Here is an 18758-nt window from a genome sequence, read left to right as displayed (position 1 = left end):
CTTCCGTCTGGCCACTCTACTATAAAGGCCTGATTGGTGGAGTGTTGCAGAGATGGTTATCCTTCTGGAAGGTTCTCCCATCACCACAGAGGAACTCTAGAGCTCTGTCAGAGTGACTATCAAGTTCTTGGTCACCTCCCTGACCAAGTCCCTTCTCCCCCGATTGCTCAGTTTGGCCGAGCGGCCAGCTCTAGGAAAAGTCTTGGTGGTTCCAAACTTCTTCCATTTAAGAATGATGGAGGTTATTGTGTTCTTGCGGACCTTCAATTACATTTTTTGTACCCTTCTCCAGATCTGTACCTCGACACAACCCTGTCTCTACGGACAATTCCTTCGACCTCGTGGCTTGGTTTTTGCTCTGACATGCACTGTCAACAGTGGGACATTATATAGACAGGTGTGTGCCTTTCCAAGTCAGGTACAATCAAGTGAATGTACCACAGGCGGACTCCAATCAAGTTGTAGAAACATCTCAAAGATGATCAATGGAAACAGTAAGCACCTGAGCTCAATTTCAACTCTCATGGCAAAGGGTGTAAATAAGGTATCTGTTTTTTATTTTGAATACATTTACCAAAAGTTGAAAAAACTGTTTTTACTTTGTCATTATGGGATATTGTGTGTAGATTACTGAGGATTATTATGTTTTAATCCACTTTAGAATAAGGCTGTAAAGTAACAAAATGTGGGGGGGGGGGGGGGGGGGGGGGGGGGGAATCCAAGGGTCTAAATACTTCTTCGTTCTTCTATCCTTGTGGGGATCTAAAATCCCACAAAGTTAGGATAGTAAAACAAGGAAAATCCTTTCCTACGTCCACATGAGGACAAAGGCTATTCTGAGTTTAAGAGTTAAGGTTAGGATTAGGGTTATAACTATGTTAGGGTAATCGATTAGTTGTTAGGTTTAGGAGTTAGGGTTTGGTCTAGGGTTAGGGGTTAAAGGAAAATAGGATTTTGAATGGAAATACATTTTAGGTCCTCATGAGGATAGAAGAACAAAAAGTGTTTGTGTTTAAGAATTTTAAGGAAGTTGAAGCTCATTTACAGCAAATCTAGACTATTGAAAACTCTAAAATGCTATTTGGAGAACAGAAAAAAACAAGCAGAAATTAGCCCAACCATTATCACATTGGTTGCTGTAGTTTCATTCACCTCATTCGATCTAAAAACACGTAGCCTATTAGTTAAACAATCAGGGGTTGGAACCGGTTCCGGGAACAGAACCAAAAACCATAAAATAATAAACATTTTCAATGAACAGAAACGGAAACGAAAGTGGTTCATACGGTTCCGGAACAGAACCATTCTTTTTAAAACATGGGAACCGGTTAATAACGTTTTTTTTTTAATGTTCCAAGCATTTTTTTCCTAGCCCCCCCCCCCCCCCTTATTTGGTGAGAGAAGAATGGATTAACTTTTTTCAATGCTAGTTAAGGATACTATAGGCCTAGTTATCACCTTTCACGTTGGATTTATTTACTACAAAATCGTAAGATGTGTTTTTAAATTCTGGTGCCGCTCTTTACACACAAGCTTTTTAGCTAGCTAGCTCAAAGGACATTCAAAGTTCCTCCATAAAATCCGCTCCTCCTAGTTATAATACTGTGGACCCAATTAAGATAATGCATGTCATAACAAGATGCCCAGCGCTTCAAGCCTCCAACTCAACCCTCTCTCTCCACTTGTAAAATTGTTGTGTCTTGCTTCATAGGCTACACTTGCCTGTCCATCACGTATGTAATTTAATGAGCTAAATGTTAATATGATATCTGAATGAGAGTGACTAAGAAAATCAACGGGGCCCCCTAGAGGTCAGGGCCCCGGGTACGTGCCCAGTGTACCCAGTCGGTAATTCAGCCATGATTACTTCAAATTTAGATAGCTGGCGAGACTATTTGACCAAAACTGTTAACTGACATGGGCTAATTGAGTGACTGTCAGTGAGTCACATATAGCAAGAGGGAAACTACTGATGCACAACCAAGTTTCAAAACTGCACCTTGTGTATTCTACCATTCTAACTCTCAGCAGTAGGTTGAGTCCAAAATATATATGATTTAAATTACATTTTTAGTCCAGACCTCGGTGTCCGCATATGTAGCTACTGCACTGTGTGCCTTCATCTGTCATGTTGCGGTCTGTCTGTGGTCCAGCGTTCCTCTCCCTGAACTCCAGCCCCTGCATGTGATGCGTTATCGCTTCATGGATGACATCATACAGGGGCTGGATCTGCAGTGGTGACATTGCAAATCCACTTTGATATGTACAGTCAATAAAGACAAGTCAAATTGAATAATAAAACATTTCCAAATGTCCTGTCTAAAAATGTGTGAGTGTGAGTGTACCCAGGCTCCGGCAGGCTGTGGCTCGGACATGTTTGTGGGGTACATCCTGAACACAGGGAACATGAGAAGGTTGACACTGTCAGGCACCATGTTGCAGTAGGATTGGATGCACTGCAGCCACCACCACACTACCTCACTGCAGTTTTAACGAGTGTCAAGTCCCCCGACAATGCAGGTTGGGGTTCAGGCCACATCTCAGGCCAGGATGAAGTTCATGTGGAAATAAGCTGTTAGATCAATTCAAGCAATCATCTGTGTAACCCTGACAGTCTATTGACAAACATTTATGTGAGATCCATTCAATTGTTTAGCAGCATCCAAAATCATAAGTGCACTGGAGTTTCTTACTTTATATGAGTAGTTTTATTCTCCATGCACATGGAAACTTTATATGTGAGAGCTGAGAGTGTGAGACATAACTGATCTTCCTGTCACCAGAAACAGACCTCCCCGCCCCAGCAATGGAAGATCCCGGCTTCAAAATGAGGGAAACCTCATCAGCCAACTAGTAACTGAAAGAGAAAGAAAGGGAGCAACATTATGTGGATGTATCTATATCTCTGTAACAGTACAGAGAGGGGGATTTTCCATACCCAGAAGGGCAAAAATAAAGTTGTAATGAATTGGATTTAAATTGAACTTGATTGAATTGAAACCTTACCTGAAGCCAGTGAAACACATCACTGCTCTGGTGATATTTGAATTGTACCTTTATTTAACTAGGCAAGTCAGTTAAGAACAAATTCTTATTTTCAATGATGGCCTAGGAACAGTGGGTTAACTGCCTGTTCAGGGGCAGAACGACAGATTTGTACCTTGTCAGCTCGGGGGTTTGAACTTGCAACCTTCCCGTTGCTAGTGGGTGCGAGGGGGGGCAGGGCCAGGTGCAGGCCCACAAAAAACATCTGTACTGAGCCCAGAGCTAACTGCTTCACCAGAGTGGAACTAGTCTGGATAAAGCTTAACACACAAATATTACAAACTGAAGGACTGCCAATTAGTTTAGAACAGCAGTATTTTTGTACTCTGGTCACGACTTGTCTCATTGACAAATTCAGATTTTTCAATTTTATTTTTCAATAGGAATAGCAAGTTGTTATTAAACCCAGTTTTACATTTGATTGAACACAATATCCAAGGTGGTGGTATAGGCCCCAACAATGATGGAGCCAGAGTAGCATGGCACCAGGTAACGAGTGATGTACAAGGGATATGTGAACATAGCCTGGAACCACTTACCCACATGGAGGGACAACACGAGACATATCATTTAACTGCAGATCAGTATTTGTTTATAGTCACTTACCTCCAGTCTAAATGCACAGTGTACAATACATTAGGAACACCTTCCTAATATTGAGTTGCACCCTTTTGCCCTCAGAACAGTCTCAATTCATCCGGACATGGACTCAACAAGGTGTCAAAAGCATTCCACAGGGATGCTGGCCCTTTTTGACTCCAATTGCGTCAAGTTGGCTGGATGTCCTTTGGGTGGTGGACCATTCTTGATAAATAGGAAACTGTTGAGCGTGAAAAACCCAACAGCGCTGCAGTTCTTGACACACTCACTCAAACCAGTGTGCCTGACACCAAGGGCACTTCAATCTTTTGTCCTGCCCATTCACCCTATGAATGGTACACACTGTACACAATCCATGTTTAAATTATCTCAAGGATTAAAAATATATATTTTTAACCTATCCCCTCCCCTTGATCTATACTGACTAAAGTGGATTTAACAACTGACATCAATAAAGGATCATAGGCTGACCTGGTGAAAGCTACGTCATGGAGAGAGCAGGTGTTAATGTTTTATACACTCAGTGTATACAGTACATAATCAATACAACACAGATGCAGAGATTGTGTGTGATGAGGTTAGGTTTGTTAGGTTTGTAAAAGTCTACTGCTTGGTGAGGAGGTAGATGACCAATTTACCAGTAGAAGACAGCCAAGTCTTATGGTAGCTACTTATGTGAATGAATAGGCCCTATGTCTGCAATGCATAGGTCAGATATTGTATGGGCTGAGATTCATCACAAAAACAACCATCAACCAAGTAAAATAATAATGTTGAGTAAGTGCACTGCACGGGGAGTAGTGAGTATGGCTGGTGAGTTGGTGTCAGGCACACAACCTGTCTTGTAGTGATTACAGAAGTGAATGAGGTGTCTCCTCCTTGGGGTCCAGGACAACATGGGTTACAGACTATGTCCATCAGTACATCTGTAAACTACAGTTTGTAAATTGTACTTCAAATAAGATAAAAGTTTATTGGTCACATACACAGATTTGCAGATGTTATCACAGGTGCAGCAAAATGCTTATACAAACATAATCCCAAAAGTTTTTAAAGAAATATCAGAACGAGTAATATCAGTGTCTGGAATATATATACAGGACCAGTCAAAAGTTTGGACACAGTGATGTGAAGACATCAAAACTATGAAATAACACATATGGAATCATGTAGTAATCAAAAGTGTTAAATTAAAATATATTTTCGATTTTATATTCTTCAAAGTAGCCACCCTTTGCCTTGATGACAGCTTTGCACAATCAACATTCTCTCAACCAGCTTCACCTGGAATATTTTTCCAACAGTCTTGGAGTTCCCACATGCTTAGCACTTGTTGGCTGCTTTTTCTTCACTCTGCGATCCATCTCATCCCAAACCATCTCAACTGGGTTGAGGTCGGGTGATTGCGGAGGCCAAGACATTTGATGCAGCACTCCATCACTCTCCTTCTTGGTCATATAGCCCTTACACAGCCTGGGTTGGGTCATTGTCTTGTTGAAAAACAAATGATATGCCTGGTTTGCGCTTAGTTGAACTATCACTCAGAATCCTGTGGTAGCCATGCTGGTTAAGTGTGCCTTGAACTCCAAATAAATCACTGACGGTGTCACCAGCAAAGCACCCCTACACCATCACACCTCTTCTTCCATGCTTCACAGTGGGAACTACACATGTGAGATCATCCATTCACCTACTCCCCACCAGACTAATGTCAATTGCTCGTGTTTTTAGGCTTCTTACTGGTGTCCTTTAGTTGTTTCTTTGCAGCAATTCAACCATGAAGGCCTGATTCACAGTGTCCTCTGAACAGTTGATGTTGAGATGTCTGTTACTTGAACTCTGTGAAGCATTTATTTGGGCTGCAATTTGAGGCTGGTAACTAATGAACTTATCCTCTGCAGCAGAGGTAACTCTGGGTCTTCCTTTCCTGTGGCGGTCCTCATGAGAGCCAGTTTCATCATAGCGCTTGATGGTTTTTGAAGAAACTTTCAAAGTTATTGAAATTTTCCGTATTGAATGACATTCATGTCTTAAAGTAATGACGGACTGTCGTTTCTCTTTGCTTATCTGAGCTGATCTTGCCATAATAAGGACTTGGTCTTTTACCAAATAGGGCTATATTTTGTTTATCACCCCTACCTTGTCACAACACAACTGATTGGCTCAAACGGAAAGAAATTCCACAAATGCATTCCAGGTGACTACCTCATGAAGCTGGTTGAGAGAATGCAGTATGTGCAAAGCTGTCAAGGCAAAGGGCAGCTACTTTGAAGAATCTCAAATATAAAATATACTTGCTTAACACTTTTTTTGTTACTGCATGATTGAATGTTATTTAGTAGTTTTGATGTCTTCACTATTATTCTACAATGTAGTAGGTGACCAAACTTTTGACTGGTACTGTATATACATCTGTTTGGTATACTCAGTGTATTTATGGTGTGTAATGTGTATAGACAGTAAATTAATAGAAAATGAGTGTACAGCAATAGTTACATAGGATGAGCCATGACTTGTAACCTACAGGCCATGTGTATCATTTGTCTTAGAATAGAAGTGCTGATTTAGGACCCGTTTAGATCATATTATATGGACACAGGGGACACTCCTACTCTGAGACATTTGATACATAGGACACCTGGGACAATAAATAGGACATTGTATTCTTACTTACCTGAACAGTAGTCACACCACCAGTGAGCTGTTCAAGTGTAATATGCTTACAATTCACTGCGACCCTTACCAGTGACATCAGCCTGCTTCACAATCCTGCTGTCATGTAGCTGGACAGTTCCAGTAGGGGGGAAAAAAAATGGTACTAGCCGTGCCTTACAAAAGGAATATAACTCATGTACATGTGTTTAGACTGAAGTGACCCAAGCACAAACCTCAGGTCTTAGAACAGCCCTGAGTTATCACACAGTAATCCCCGTGTTCTCATGCCTTTAATTCAATTGGCCATTGTGTACAAGCCCATTGTGTACAATCACATGCCAGGCATATACAGAGACACACCTGTAACCATAGCTGGGATGTACAGTTGTAATTCTATGGTGCTGTTCTCATGTGACCTGGATGTGTTCTCTGATCTCTGTGTGCTTAGGCAGACTGTTGATGCAGTTCCTGTCTTTCTGGTTTGACCCAGAGATCTGATCCACTCCACAGTCCTATCCTCCAGAACCACCACCTCTTTTTGAATGATAAAAAAAAAAAAGTACTTAAGTAGTGGTGGAAAAAAATACTAAAATTGTTATACTTCAGTAAAAGTAATAGATCAAAATCCTCACATTAAGCAAACCAGATACCATTTAAAAAAACCTTTTAATTTACAGACAGACAGGGGCACACTCCAACATTCACAAATACAGTATGTGTTTAGTGATTCCACCAGATCAGAGGCAGTAGGGGTTACAAGGCATTAAATTGATAGGTTTGTGAATTGGATCATATCGTTGTCATGGATAACATCCAGGAACATGGCGTGGGCGATAGAGGGCACTAGACGTCTGAGGCTGAACGAACGAGCCCACAGGCTCTCCACCAAATGTGTAGACCAGCCTGCCCTCCACGTGACAGTCCCCGAGGAGCCGAGAGAGGGTGAGCGCGAGAGAGCGAGGATATTATTATTGTAGCAACTAGATAAAATAAGCAAATGGTTGTAGCCAATGTGGTCATTGCAGTCTTTAATAAGAAAACTCAACCTGAATGAATCTGTCAATTTATTCATAGTTCACATTAACACCAAGGTAATTTTAGCCAAGAGACAATCAATTGCAGATTCATTTAATTTCCTGTGGCATTTCATACCATTAACTAAGGCAACACCCACCTTCACAAACGCATATCCATGTCACATGTTGAAGGAAAACAGAAAGTGAACATTTATTTTCCCCATTTCTAACAGATTATGGAGTCTGGTCCCAGATCTGTCCAGCTCCTTGCTGCCTGTGAACAGCTCAGCCACTATATACAGGTCCGGCTTCAGCTAGCGAGTTCTGTCCAGCATGTACTACATACAGCCACACCACACACACACACAGGCCAGGGACAACAATGCAACATGGGCAATGTTGGGGAATGGAGGAAGAGTGAGATTGGAGAGAGAGATGAAAAGAAGAGGATATAGATATGAGACGAGAGGATGCAAGGGAGAGAGAAGGGGTACAGGCTGGACAAGAGAGGAGGCGAGGGAGAGCGAAGGGGTACAGGCTGGACAAGAGAGAGTAAATAGGAAAACGACAGAGCGGAGGGTGACGTGTCAATTACCAGGCAACAAACAGGTTAATGGTGGGAATTGGCCCAATAAAAGGGGTGTTGGGAAATGTAGAAACAAAATCTATTTATATTTAAATGAATGTGCAAAGGTAGTCTGGTGATAATATACACTTAATATACAAAACATTAAGAACACCCGCTTTAAGTGCCTTTGAACAAGGTATGATAGGTATGCCAGGTACATGTCAAGAACTGCAACACAGCTAGGTTTTTAACCCTCAACTGTTTCCCGTGTGTATGAAGAAAGGTTCACCACCCAAAGGACATCCAGCCAACTTGACAACTGTGGGAAGCATCAGATTCAACATGGGCCAATATACCTGTGGAGCACTTCTGACAACTTGCAGGCTGTTATCTTGGCAAAAAGGAGGGGGGGGTTCCCCGGCATCGCCTCTGACCAGACTATCACATACAGGTTAGGTCTGACCGCCTTGGCTGCTGCCAGCATCGCCTACAGAGATCACAGTAAAGCCTTCCTGGGGCTACAATTTGTTCTTAAATACTGTGCTGTGATACAGTGCTGTGGAAGGCAAATACTTTATGTACTTACATTTATTTGACAGCAACAAATCACACCCCTAACCCTCCCCGTGCCTCACAATCGTGTGATTCGCAAACATTCAATTAAATATTTCACTCAGTGTAGTCACTCCCACTTTGAATCGTTGCTATGCCACGATTATTTGCGTAACAGCCCTGGGGACGAGGTTAGATTGTTCCCCCCTCTGAAAGTAATCTATGGGCCAGGAGAAACTAACCCATGGTTGACATGGATCTAAATCACATCCCTGTTATTGCAGGTGAAACAAACTGACCTGAGGTGGTGGATGTAGGCCTAGAGGAGCATGGTTGTTGGGCTCTCCCCGGCTGAGCTGGGTGTTTCCATTCTATGTGGGTTAAAACAAACTTGAACATTATTGGGAGACATGAATGAGTAGACCTCATCATTTCTAAAAACATGTACACTCGTTTGTCCTAAATAAAATACAGGTAGTTGAGACATCAACATCTTTCACAGCTTTAGCCAGTGGTTGGGAGTTGGGGACGTCTATAACACAGCTGAGATAACCCCAAAAACCATTCTCGTAGCATGATTCTGCTGTGCTAATGAGGTATCGCTGCAGAAAGAGGTCAAGACAAACTATTCACAGACCAGTGACTGGTTAGCATCCCTGAAGGGCTATAAAGTCACCTTCAAGTGCACAATGTAATGAATGACAATAAAATAAGCAACAAGGGCTTCACAATGTACAAGTTTATTTTGAATGAACTCTTCAGTGGTTGGTAGTCACAGCACAGCTCGCATGTATGAAGCCACACGCCTATTTTACAAGATGGGAAATTTAAAAAGGAAAAACAGCAAAAATGTAAACCAAAAGAGGAGATGGCCAACAGTCCAACTACAGCAACGTTTTCTTTGCTACAGTATCCTTAAAAAGGCCACTGAAATGCATAAAATGTGTTTGATGCAGGGACTTTGATGGTGGCTGACATGAAATACTCCTCACATGGCATTGACAGTGCATGTAGACATTGTAAAAAAGACTGGGTTAGCAATACCTAAGATCTTTTAGTGACAACACCTTGGCTAATACTACGGCTTAAACTGAAATAAAAAATGAACAGCACTCGTCCAAAGATACTGAATACAATGTGTGAAATGTAGTGAAGCAATTATATTATTCGTATCTCAATTACCGTGAACACTTAAAACTGGAAAGACAAAGCACTGAACACTGCCAGCCATTCCCTTTAAGAGAGAGAGGCCCGATTGTAATCCAATGTCTTCAGACTATAAATGAAGAAAATAGTTAAAAACACACTTTTTTTGTCCTCTGGAGTTTGTATATTTTTAATAGTAACAGACGGGAATCATAAATGCATGCCATGTGCTGGTCTCAAACGATACATACAGGTATATACAGCATCACTCAGTACCTGCTAAAACGAAGTGAGAAATACAGAGTATAAACCAACGCCTACACTACAACCTTAAAGAAAAGAGGGGAGAGGGTCGGTGAAAGGGGTGAGCGATGGAAAGATGGAGGAGTGAAAATCCTACTAGTGATGGACTCATCATTAAAGCATTTTTATTAGAAATAAATGCATATTGCACATACAGTGAAAGCTTAAATTCCACCAAGTCCACCTGTTCTGTAAAGCGATAATTCCATTTACCTCTGAGGGAGACACACAAAGGAACAGAAATGGAAAGGGGGTGAGTGGCGTGGATAGAGGTGTGTGCGCGTGTGCTTGTGTGGTGTGTGTCGGGGGGAGGGGTTGCATGCACTAAGACAGGGGGTACCACTGGGAAGTCTTCTGCTGTGAGACAGAGCATCCAAAAACAGGGGGAGGACTTCTGGGGGAGAGGGGGTCAGAAAGAACAGGACAACTACACATCGCACAACCTTTGTATGTAGGTCGAGAAACAAACAGGAAATGGAAACAAAAAGATCAAATAAGAGTTTGTGGCACAAATAAAATCAGGTGTGAAATAACTGTCCTTCTGTGACAGCCGAGAGATCGATACAAGTGTTTTATGTACAACTAAGGCTTATTGGTTAAATAGTTGAGGCTTCCCCGCCCGCAAACGCTTATACATGCCGTTCACAACCCCTATCCTCTGCTAAGGTAAACTCAGTGGTTCTATCTGGAGAGCAGCCACAGGTTGAAGTGTAGAATAACCTAATGGAGAGAGGGAGGACATGGAGGATGTGGTGGTAGAGGAGAGAGGGATAGGAGGGCTGAGGGGAGAAGGAGTCTTCTTGATGCTGATGTCTCTTGCAATTAATACCTAAAAGTTGCAAGTCCATTAGTCACTGCCATGGAGGAGTGGGCGGGCGGAGGAGGAGGGCCGGGGGGGGGGGGGGGGGGGGATGTATGTTCTACTTGGAAAGCTTGCTAATGACTCGAATAAGAGCTCCGTTCTCATCCTTTAGTCTCTGGTTGTCTGCTTTCAAGTCTGGTAGCGTCTGGAAGAGAACAAAAGAGAGAGGGAAACGGGCTTAGAGACACGTTGAGGTTTACCAGTCAGCCAGCCCAGTTCTAGAAACCGTTAATTGCAGAGTGTGTCATCAGCATCTTTGACGAGCCACAGTCAACCATTTTTTTCCCCCCCTTTGTCATTTATTTTCTTAGCTGAGATGGAGCAAGCACGCTCCGGTCAAAAGTCTCTGCTAAATAGCCATGCAGAACAGGAGACGCGGCTCCACTGTCGCCCAGGAAAACATACTCTTCAAATAACCTGCACAAATCCTGGCAGCACAAACAGTGCTCCTTTATTTGAAGCATACAGGGGCAAAAAAATGCATGAGCAACAAACTGCTGCAGCATCAAATAATGCCTTTGCAATCGTTTGTTTTTTTCCCTGTGTCTTCGTGAGGTAGACTTACCACGTGTAAAGCTAACACCATCTCACAGTCAATACCCACCCAATACCCATTTCTGCCCTGAACCAAATTTCCAAACTGGTATTAGAAAATATTTGCATTGCTACATCTGCCTTAATACAATGAGAGTAGTTACGGTATTCACTAACATAACTACACCACTGCCTGTCATCTTGGTCACGGTTTGTGAGTTTAGTCTGAAAGTGAAAGAATAAAATGACTTAATAAAAGCCCTATGCCACTCATTTAGGTATCTGAATAAGGAATATCTTACTGCTTTAGCCATTTATCAACACAATGTTCAGTGTGATGCCCAAATGTTGTGGAAATACAACCCAGTTTGTTTGACAAATTAAAATATTACTAATCACAATCAGTCACAAGATTATCCCTTACAGGTGTAATTCCCTCAATATCAACTAAAACCATACTGGGCTAAGCAGATTCCTGAAGCCATGCAGTACAGCATTGCCTGGGGCAGAAGAACCATGGCAGATTGCCCAGTCACTCTTGGAACAACTGAACATCCAGGGAGATCAAGAGTAAAAAGTAACTGTCCACCACAAAACTATAAAGGCATTTTATTACAGATGGCAATCAACCAACCTGAGCTTCTTATGGCATGTAATGGAAATTGAAATCATGAGCAAGAGCCAAATTAATATGTCTAGGTCACTGGGAAATTAAATAAGACCAAGTGTAAACCTGCAGTATTGGGGTGACCCGGTCTCAAAGCTGGGTTGATGCCATCTGTAAGAGTCAACTGAAATGGGGGGTAGGACTGGAGAGAGACACTGAGGGGAAAGGAAATGTGTTCGTCCTCCATAAAAAAAAAAGTCCGCCATTTGACGCAAAAAGAAAGCCACGTCATGCAAAGCCAGAAACAAGCGGAACGAAACAACGGCACTCCTTGATAAGACTTCAAGACTGCACACTGGGGGGAAAGTACAAAATGGGGCACTCTCCTTTACAGTACATCAAAATATATAGTAAAATCAACTGCATGAAGATCTAATCATGTAGTCCAATATTTAAACTTCAGGTGCTGCACTAACAAAGTACACTGCTCAAAAAAATAAAGGGAACACTTAACACAATGTAACTCCAAGTCAATCACACTTCTGTGAAATCAAACTGTCCACTTAGGAAGCAACACTGATTGACAATACATTTCACATGCTGTTGTGCAAATGGAATAGACAACAGGTGGAAATTTATTGGCAATTAGCAAGACACCCCCAATAAAGGAGTGGTTCTGCAGGTGGTGACCACAGACCACTTCTCAGTTCCTATGCTTCCTGGCTGATGTTTTGGTCACTTTTGAATGCTGGCGGTGCTTTCACCCTAGTGGTAGCATGAGACGGAGTCTACAACCCACACAAGTGGCTCAGGTAGTGCAGCTCATTCAGGATGGCACATCAATGCGAGCTGTGGCAAGAAGGTTTGCTGTGTCTGTCAGCGTAGTGTCCAGAGCATGGAGGCGCTACCAGGAGACAGGCCAGTACATCAGGAGACGTGGAGGAGGCCAACAACCCAGCAGCAGGACCGCTACCTCCGCCTTTGTGCAAGGAGGAGCACTGCCAGAGCCCTGCAAAATGACCTCCAGCAGGCCACAAATGTGCATGTGTCTGCTCAAACGGTCAGAAACAGACTCCATGGGGGTGGTATGAGGGCCCGACGTCCACAGGTGGGGGTTGTGCTTACAGCCCAACACCGTGCAGGATGCTTGGCATTTGCCAGAGAACACCAAGATTGGCAAATTAGCCACTGGCGCCCTGTGCTCTTCACAGATGAAAGCAGGTTCACACTGAGCACGTGACAGAGTCTGGAGACGCCGTGGAGAACGTTCTGCTGCCTGCAACATCCTCCAGCATGACCGGTTTGGCGGTGGGTCAGTCATGGTGTGGGGTGGCATTTCTTTAGGGGGGCCGCACAGCCCTCCATGTGCTCACCAGAGGTAGCCTGACTGCCATTAGGTACCGAGATGAGATCCTCAGACTATATGCTGGTGCGGTTGGCCCTGGGTTCCTCCTAATGCAAGACAATGCTAGCTGGAGTGTGTCAGCAGTTCCTGCAAGAGGAAGGCATTGATGCTATGGACTGGCCCGCCCGTTCCCCAGACCTGAATCCAATTGAGCACATCTGTGACATCATGTCTCGCTCCATCCATCAATGCCACGTTGCACCACAGACTGTCCAGGAGTTGGCGCATGCTTTAGTCCAGGTCTGGGAGGAGATCCATCAGGAGACCATCTGCCACCTCATCAGGAGCATGCCCAGGCGTTGTAGGGAGGTCATACAGGCACGTGGAGGCCACACACACTACTGAGCCTCATTTTGACTTGTTTTAAGGACATTACATCAAAGTTGGATCCGCCTGTAGTGTGGTTTTCCCACTTTAATTTTGAGTGTGACTCCAAATCCAGACCTCCATGGGTTGATAAATTTGATTTCCATTGATAATTTGTGTGATTGTTGTCAGCACATTCAACTATGTAAAGAAAAAAGTATTTAATAAGAATATTTCATTCATTCAGAACTAGGATGTTTTATTTTAGTGTTCCCTTTATTTTTTTGAGCAGTGTATATGCGTATATGAAAATTACCACCTGAATTGTTACTTGCCTGACTGAAAATAACATTTAACTTTACTGTGAACTATAATAGGTACTGTAAATGAAAGTGCCCAGTCAAAACACACTCCCCAATATGAAAACCAGAGAGGTCTGGGGAGGTAGGGGGAGTCAGTCTCAGGGGGGAGGAGATAACCTTGTAGTTGGGCGGGGGGGGGGGGGCGACCTGCCTGTCTATGGGTGAGGTCGGAGCACAAATGGAGCATGAGAAGGGAGGGTGAGGGGGAGCGGTTGGGCAGGGCTACAGGTCCACGGAGGGGGGCAGCTGGCTGCAGGCTGACTGGGAGAGCTTGACCACCACGCGGGCCAGGGCCCTGTTCTCTGCCTGCAGCCGCTCCTTGACCTGACGCAGGGCCTGAACCTGCTTTACCTCTGGGAGGTTCTGCAGGAAAACCACAACACAGAGAGAGGGGGAGAGAGAGTGAGAGAAAGAGCGAGAGAAAGGGTCAAACCAGCAGAGGGCAGAGAAAAAAAAGGGGGAGTTGGGAGAGTACCAGAAGGGAGAGAAATAATGGAAGACAAGGGGGGGGGGCAATACAAATTATAGAGAGGATAAGAAGAGGGGCAAAGAGAAGACAAAACAGAAAAAGGAGATTGTTAGGAAAAATGGGACAGAGTTTGGAACTGGAGGAATGACAAGTGCTTTCCAGGCAGGCTGGCATGTAGGAGAGATTGCAATCGACAGTAGCAGAGTAGACTAGAGAGAGAGGAAGACAGATATGGTCGCTGGGCTGCCTATGACCTAGAAATAATCACTTCATTATGGCAGTGCTGGGAAGAAGGAAGAAAACTTGCTGACTCTGGCATAATGGATTTTGTTGCCCCATTTCTGAAAACATCCAATCTCACATCTACTTAGTTAGAAGGGCATATGAGTTACGTCACCATAGATTATATAGAGCATCCCAGAATGTGACAAATACTGCACACACACATTCAGAATACACACAGGATATACTGGGGGCTCAAATCAAACACTGACAACAGCACTATGCTGACTGTCGGTTAGGATTGTTAGGTTATATAACTACTGTGCTATAATTCACAGCAACAGAGTTGATCAAAACGGGACATTGAATTGCCTCCAGCCCTCCTCACATTGGGCCTGTGGCAGAGAGAAAAATAGCAGTCTTTGTGCAAAAACGCGAACCTGTATAGTAACTGTTCAGCAATACATTTCAGCAGGGCATACTAATCTAGTACAGTAGTGGTCCAGCTAAAGTTTACAGTGTGTTTAACAACAGAATATTGACTGCTGTTCCTGATCTTAAAGGGGCAATATGTAATTATGTCAGTCACAACCTTCTGGTGCCCTACACACAAATAGGGCCATACAGCCAACTACATACATCCCGAGGGCCCAGTCACATGAGACAGTACCTTAAGTTCCTCCTCCATATCAGAGATCTTCCTTTCTAGAGCTCTTCTTTCCTGCAGGGAGGGGGACAAACAGATGTTAACCCCGGGTTTAAAGAAGAGGGAGACGAGCATAGAGAAAAAAAAAAACACGCAAGACAACCACCGCATACAGGCTCCCACAAACTGCTTCAGTTATGTTACCTCACACCTCAGCTCGGCTGTAACACCCTATTTTTCCTGACTAAAACGAGACTCGAGGGGAAAAACGATAACTATTACAATTTACTTGTCATTTTAGTCAACAAAAATGTGACTCAAATGTACATTTAATTTGACATGGCATGCGGACCACGGCGCAAATGCTGCAACATTCGTGTCACCTGGCTTCGCATCAATTCAATAGGTCAACGAGTGACTGAAGTGACCACCTGGAGCTGTGTGGGAGAGCTGGACAGATCAGCTTAATCAGCTGCAGACCGCGGAACATGAAAGACGTTAATTCTGCCAAAGAGAGGACTGCATTAAATATTCTGCATGCATACATGCTGAGGATTGGACTTGTTTGTTTGTAGAATTGACATTTCAGTTGCACAGTCTGATTGAGCTGATCTACCCAGCTCTCCTCCCACTCAGCTACCCAGGTCACTTCAATCACTCGTCAATATTTTGAACTGATGTGAAGCCAAGTGCCAGAACACTTGACTTTTAACTAAACTCAACTAGAAACAGTAATGTTTACTCAATTTCATGTTGGCTATTTTTGCTTTGATCACATCAGAACCTCTATTTTCCCCTTTTCCCTGCTGACGAGCCACGGTGCTCAAACACAAGTGGTTGCTTTTTTCCTGTGGGAGAAACGAATGCTATGTTGAATATTAGGAGTACGGTAAAACTTCTGACATTTCTGGAAAGCTCAAATTCTCCCCTTTTCAAGAAACCACTTATGATGGGGAGAAAATCAGTTGTAAATGGTTTAACCGGTAGCCAAGGCTTAATAGCTTATGGTTAATTATGGCTGGCATTAGTTACAATCTGCCACAATAATCAATGTTAGAGGTAGCCTACGTATTATTTATTTTAAAAAAAAGCACCATGTGGCTAAAATGTGACTAAGCCTAAAAAGGTATTTTAAGACTAAAAAAAGACTACATCTAAATTGACACGGTCTGATAGTAAAACCTAGCTGCAGTTATAGCCAGTGACGGTGGAGAGGAGGTGTGAACGTCAGATAACAGATGCAGGTTGAGGAGCAACATGAAGAGAGGCGAGAGGAGAGTGGGTGAGGTACACACACACACGACTGTGAAGCATGTCAAAGCCAGAACCATGGAGACTAATCTAAAAGACCTAACATGTTTAGTGCTGCATGTCCCATCTTCTCCTGATGTGGTTATCTAAACATGACAAGTTAATGAAATGACACATGGGTAATGGTCAGCTATACTGGCAGGCACAATACAATACAATGGCAGACCCAAGCTGTGAAGGTCTGGAGGTATGCTGACTAAGGAATGCCAGGGGAAGGCCATCTAAAAATCCAGTGACAACATGGACTTTAAGCAGACTAAAGCAATAGAATAGGGTATGAGTAAATCACTCATGCAATATGTTGGGAGTTCAGGATAACGTTTTTTTCTTGGCCACCATGCGAACTGCATGTGCCCGTTGTCGTTAAGGAGATGTTTGGGTCAGTCGTTAAGGTGCTGTTTCTATGGGGACAATTTCACGCCATATGTGTAAAATATAATCAATCGTGAACTTAAAATAAAGTTGAGAATGTAAACATACTTGAGGACGGTTGAAATAATGGCTGTTGAAATCAAAAACCCAACAAGACATCAAAAGAAAAACCAAAACGTGTAATCAAATAATGTTAAAGCGAGAGCAAAACTATGACAAACAAACCATCTACCTACCGTCTTACTACTTAGATAAACATATGAATTACCTGTCGCACAACGTTCGGCGCAGGTGTATGCCGAACTAGTTACCAACACCTGCACCGAACGTTGTGCGACAGGTAAATGTTTATCTAAGTAGTGAGACGGTTTGTCATTAAATGCATTAGACCGACATGAGTCTAATATCCGTAAATTATTGACCCGTGACTGACAGGTTGAAGTAAGTTAGCTAAAACCAGGTGACGTCAGACTGTCTACTTAAGGAGGCAATAGAAAAAAAGCCTGTCTATCATGTTCATTGATTGGGACGAACCGTCACTCCAAAACTAGCGGACCAATACGCCTCCCTCTAAACCCCACCCTTCACCGGAAAAATAATGCCAAAACTCGCAATCGAAAAGACTGGCAGTGAAAGCAAAGATACGAGTAGCGTAACAAAAAAAGGTAGTACATGCAGGCAAGAGCGTAGGCAAAACCTATTTCAATATGATTGTTTACTGGGAAAGCTTCACGGAAAAATATTTTTTGCATTCGTTTTCGTTGCATGTCTTATTTTTGTATACAATTCTATACATTTTGCTTTCAATTGATTGGTTTTTGATTTCAACATCCATTATTTCACCCGTCCTTGAAAATACAATGTTTACAATTCAACTTTATTTTTCATGTTTACAATGTATTTTATTTTGAAATCAATAGATATGGCGTGAAGTTGACCCCATATGTTTGTGTCCGTCGTTAAGGTGATGTGAGTGAACACTTGCCAAGAAAAATGGCAAAAAGCACATGCAGAAGATAACATTTCCATTGAAACAATCCATCATGTATACTCGCCATCACACACTATGCAAAAAGAACAACCCTGGAGAAGTGACCACACACACACTGGCTAAAAATGTTCAAAAACACGTGAGAGAAGGTAGGTAGCTCGTGCTTGGGTGGGGTGGCACGCCCCCAGCCAACTATATGGGCATGGTGAGCCAGTCAGCAGGAGAGGCAGTAGACTGGAGAAAGTAGTCAGGTGTTTATAAGACCATACCACCCAGCTGAAATTGGGGCCTGCTTGTAACCTTCAGACATAAACCAGTTGGCATTGATTACCATGCTGTTAACCACTACCATTACCAATAACAATAATTGTATTTATACGTGCCTTTCATACATACAACTCATTTTTGTGAGTTCATTCATTTGTTGAGCAAAATGATTCATTAAGTTAAAAACATAACACTTAATAAATCATTACCCTTTTCTCCATCTCAAGCTGCGACCGGTCTGCAAAGCGCTCCTGCCTCTGTAACACAAGCAACATCGATAACCCAGTTAGCGTGGAAGTCCTATTTATTCACAATGAGTGATCCTAATGCTACATGCTAATTTCCCAACTGTACAGCGCAGCCTGGCCACAGTGCCTCACCTGTGTGGCCTTCTCCAGCTGTAGCTTCAAGTCATTCAGCTGCAGGTCTGTGTCACGTAACTGGGACTTCAGCTTCTCATTCTCAGCTAGGATCTGCTCATAAAGCTGAGAGGAAAAACAGTCAGAAAAAAGTCTAACT

General features: G+C 43.0%; 1 protein-coding gene across 13 annotated transcripts in view; it reads right to left on the bottom strand.

The window, feature by feature from the left end:
• Positions 1 to 9160: 9160 nt before the first annotated feature.
• LOC110490454 (protein phosphatase 1 regulatory subunit 12A) overlaps positions 9161 to 18758 on the bottom strand; it is a 77590-nt gene continuing 67992 nt past the window's right edge. For 9 of the 13 annotated variants that reach the window (XR_005036148.1, XR_005036150.1, XR_005036145.1 and 6 more), the window contains 5 exons: positions 18620 to 18724; positions 18449 to 18496; positions 15323 to 15373; positions 14113 to 14324; positions 10777 to 10892 (listed from right to left, as the gene is read on the bottom strand). Coding sequence is in view for 4 of the 13 variants with exons in the window: in XM_036944832.1 (XP_036800727.1) it covers positions 10806 to 10892; positions 15323 to 15373; positions 18449 to 18496; positions 18620 to 18724 (291 nt within the window). In the remaining 9 variants the exon portion in view is untranslated. Of the gene's footprint in view, positions 10893 to 14112; positions 14325 to 15322; positions 15374 to 15437; positions 18273 to 18448; positions 18497 to 18619; positions 18725 to 18758 lie in introns of those variants that run through there. The other 4 variants (XM_036944832.1, XM_036944835.1, XM_036944834.1 and 1 more) reach the window with 2 other exon arrangements.

This window comes from Oncorhynchus mykiss, chromosome 15 (assembly GCF_013265735.2).
Source record: "Oncorhynchus mykiss isolate Arlee chromosome 15, USDA_OmykA_1.1, whole genome shotgun sequence".
Taxonomy (NCBI): domain Eukaryota; kingdom Metazoa; phylum Chordata; class Actinopteri; order Salmoniformes; family Salmonidae; genus Oncorhynchus; species Oncorhynchus mykiss.
Note: the sequence above shows the minus strand (reverse complement) of the source record. Positions and strands in the feature narration are given on the sequence as shown.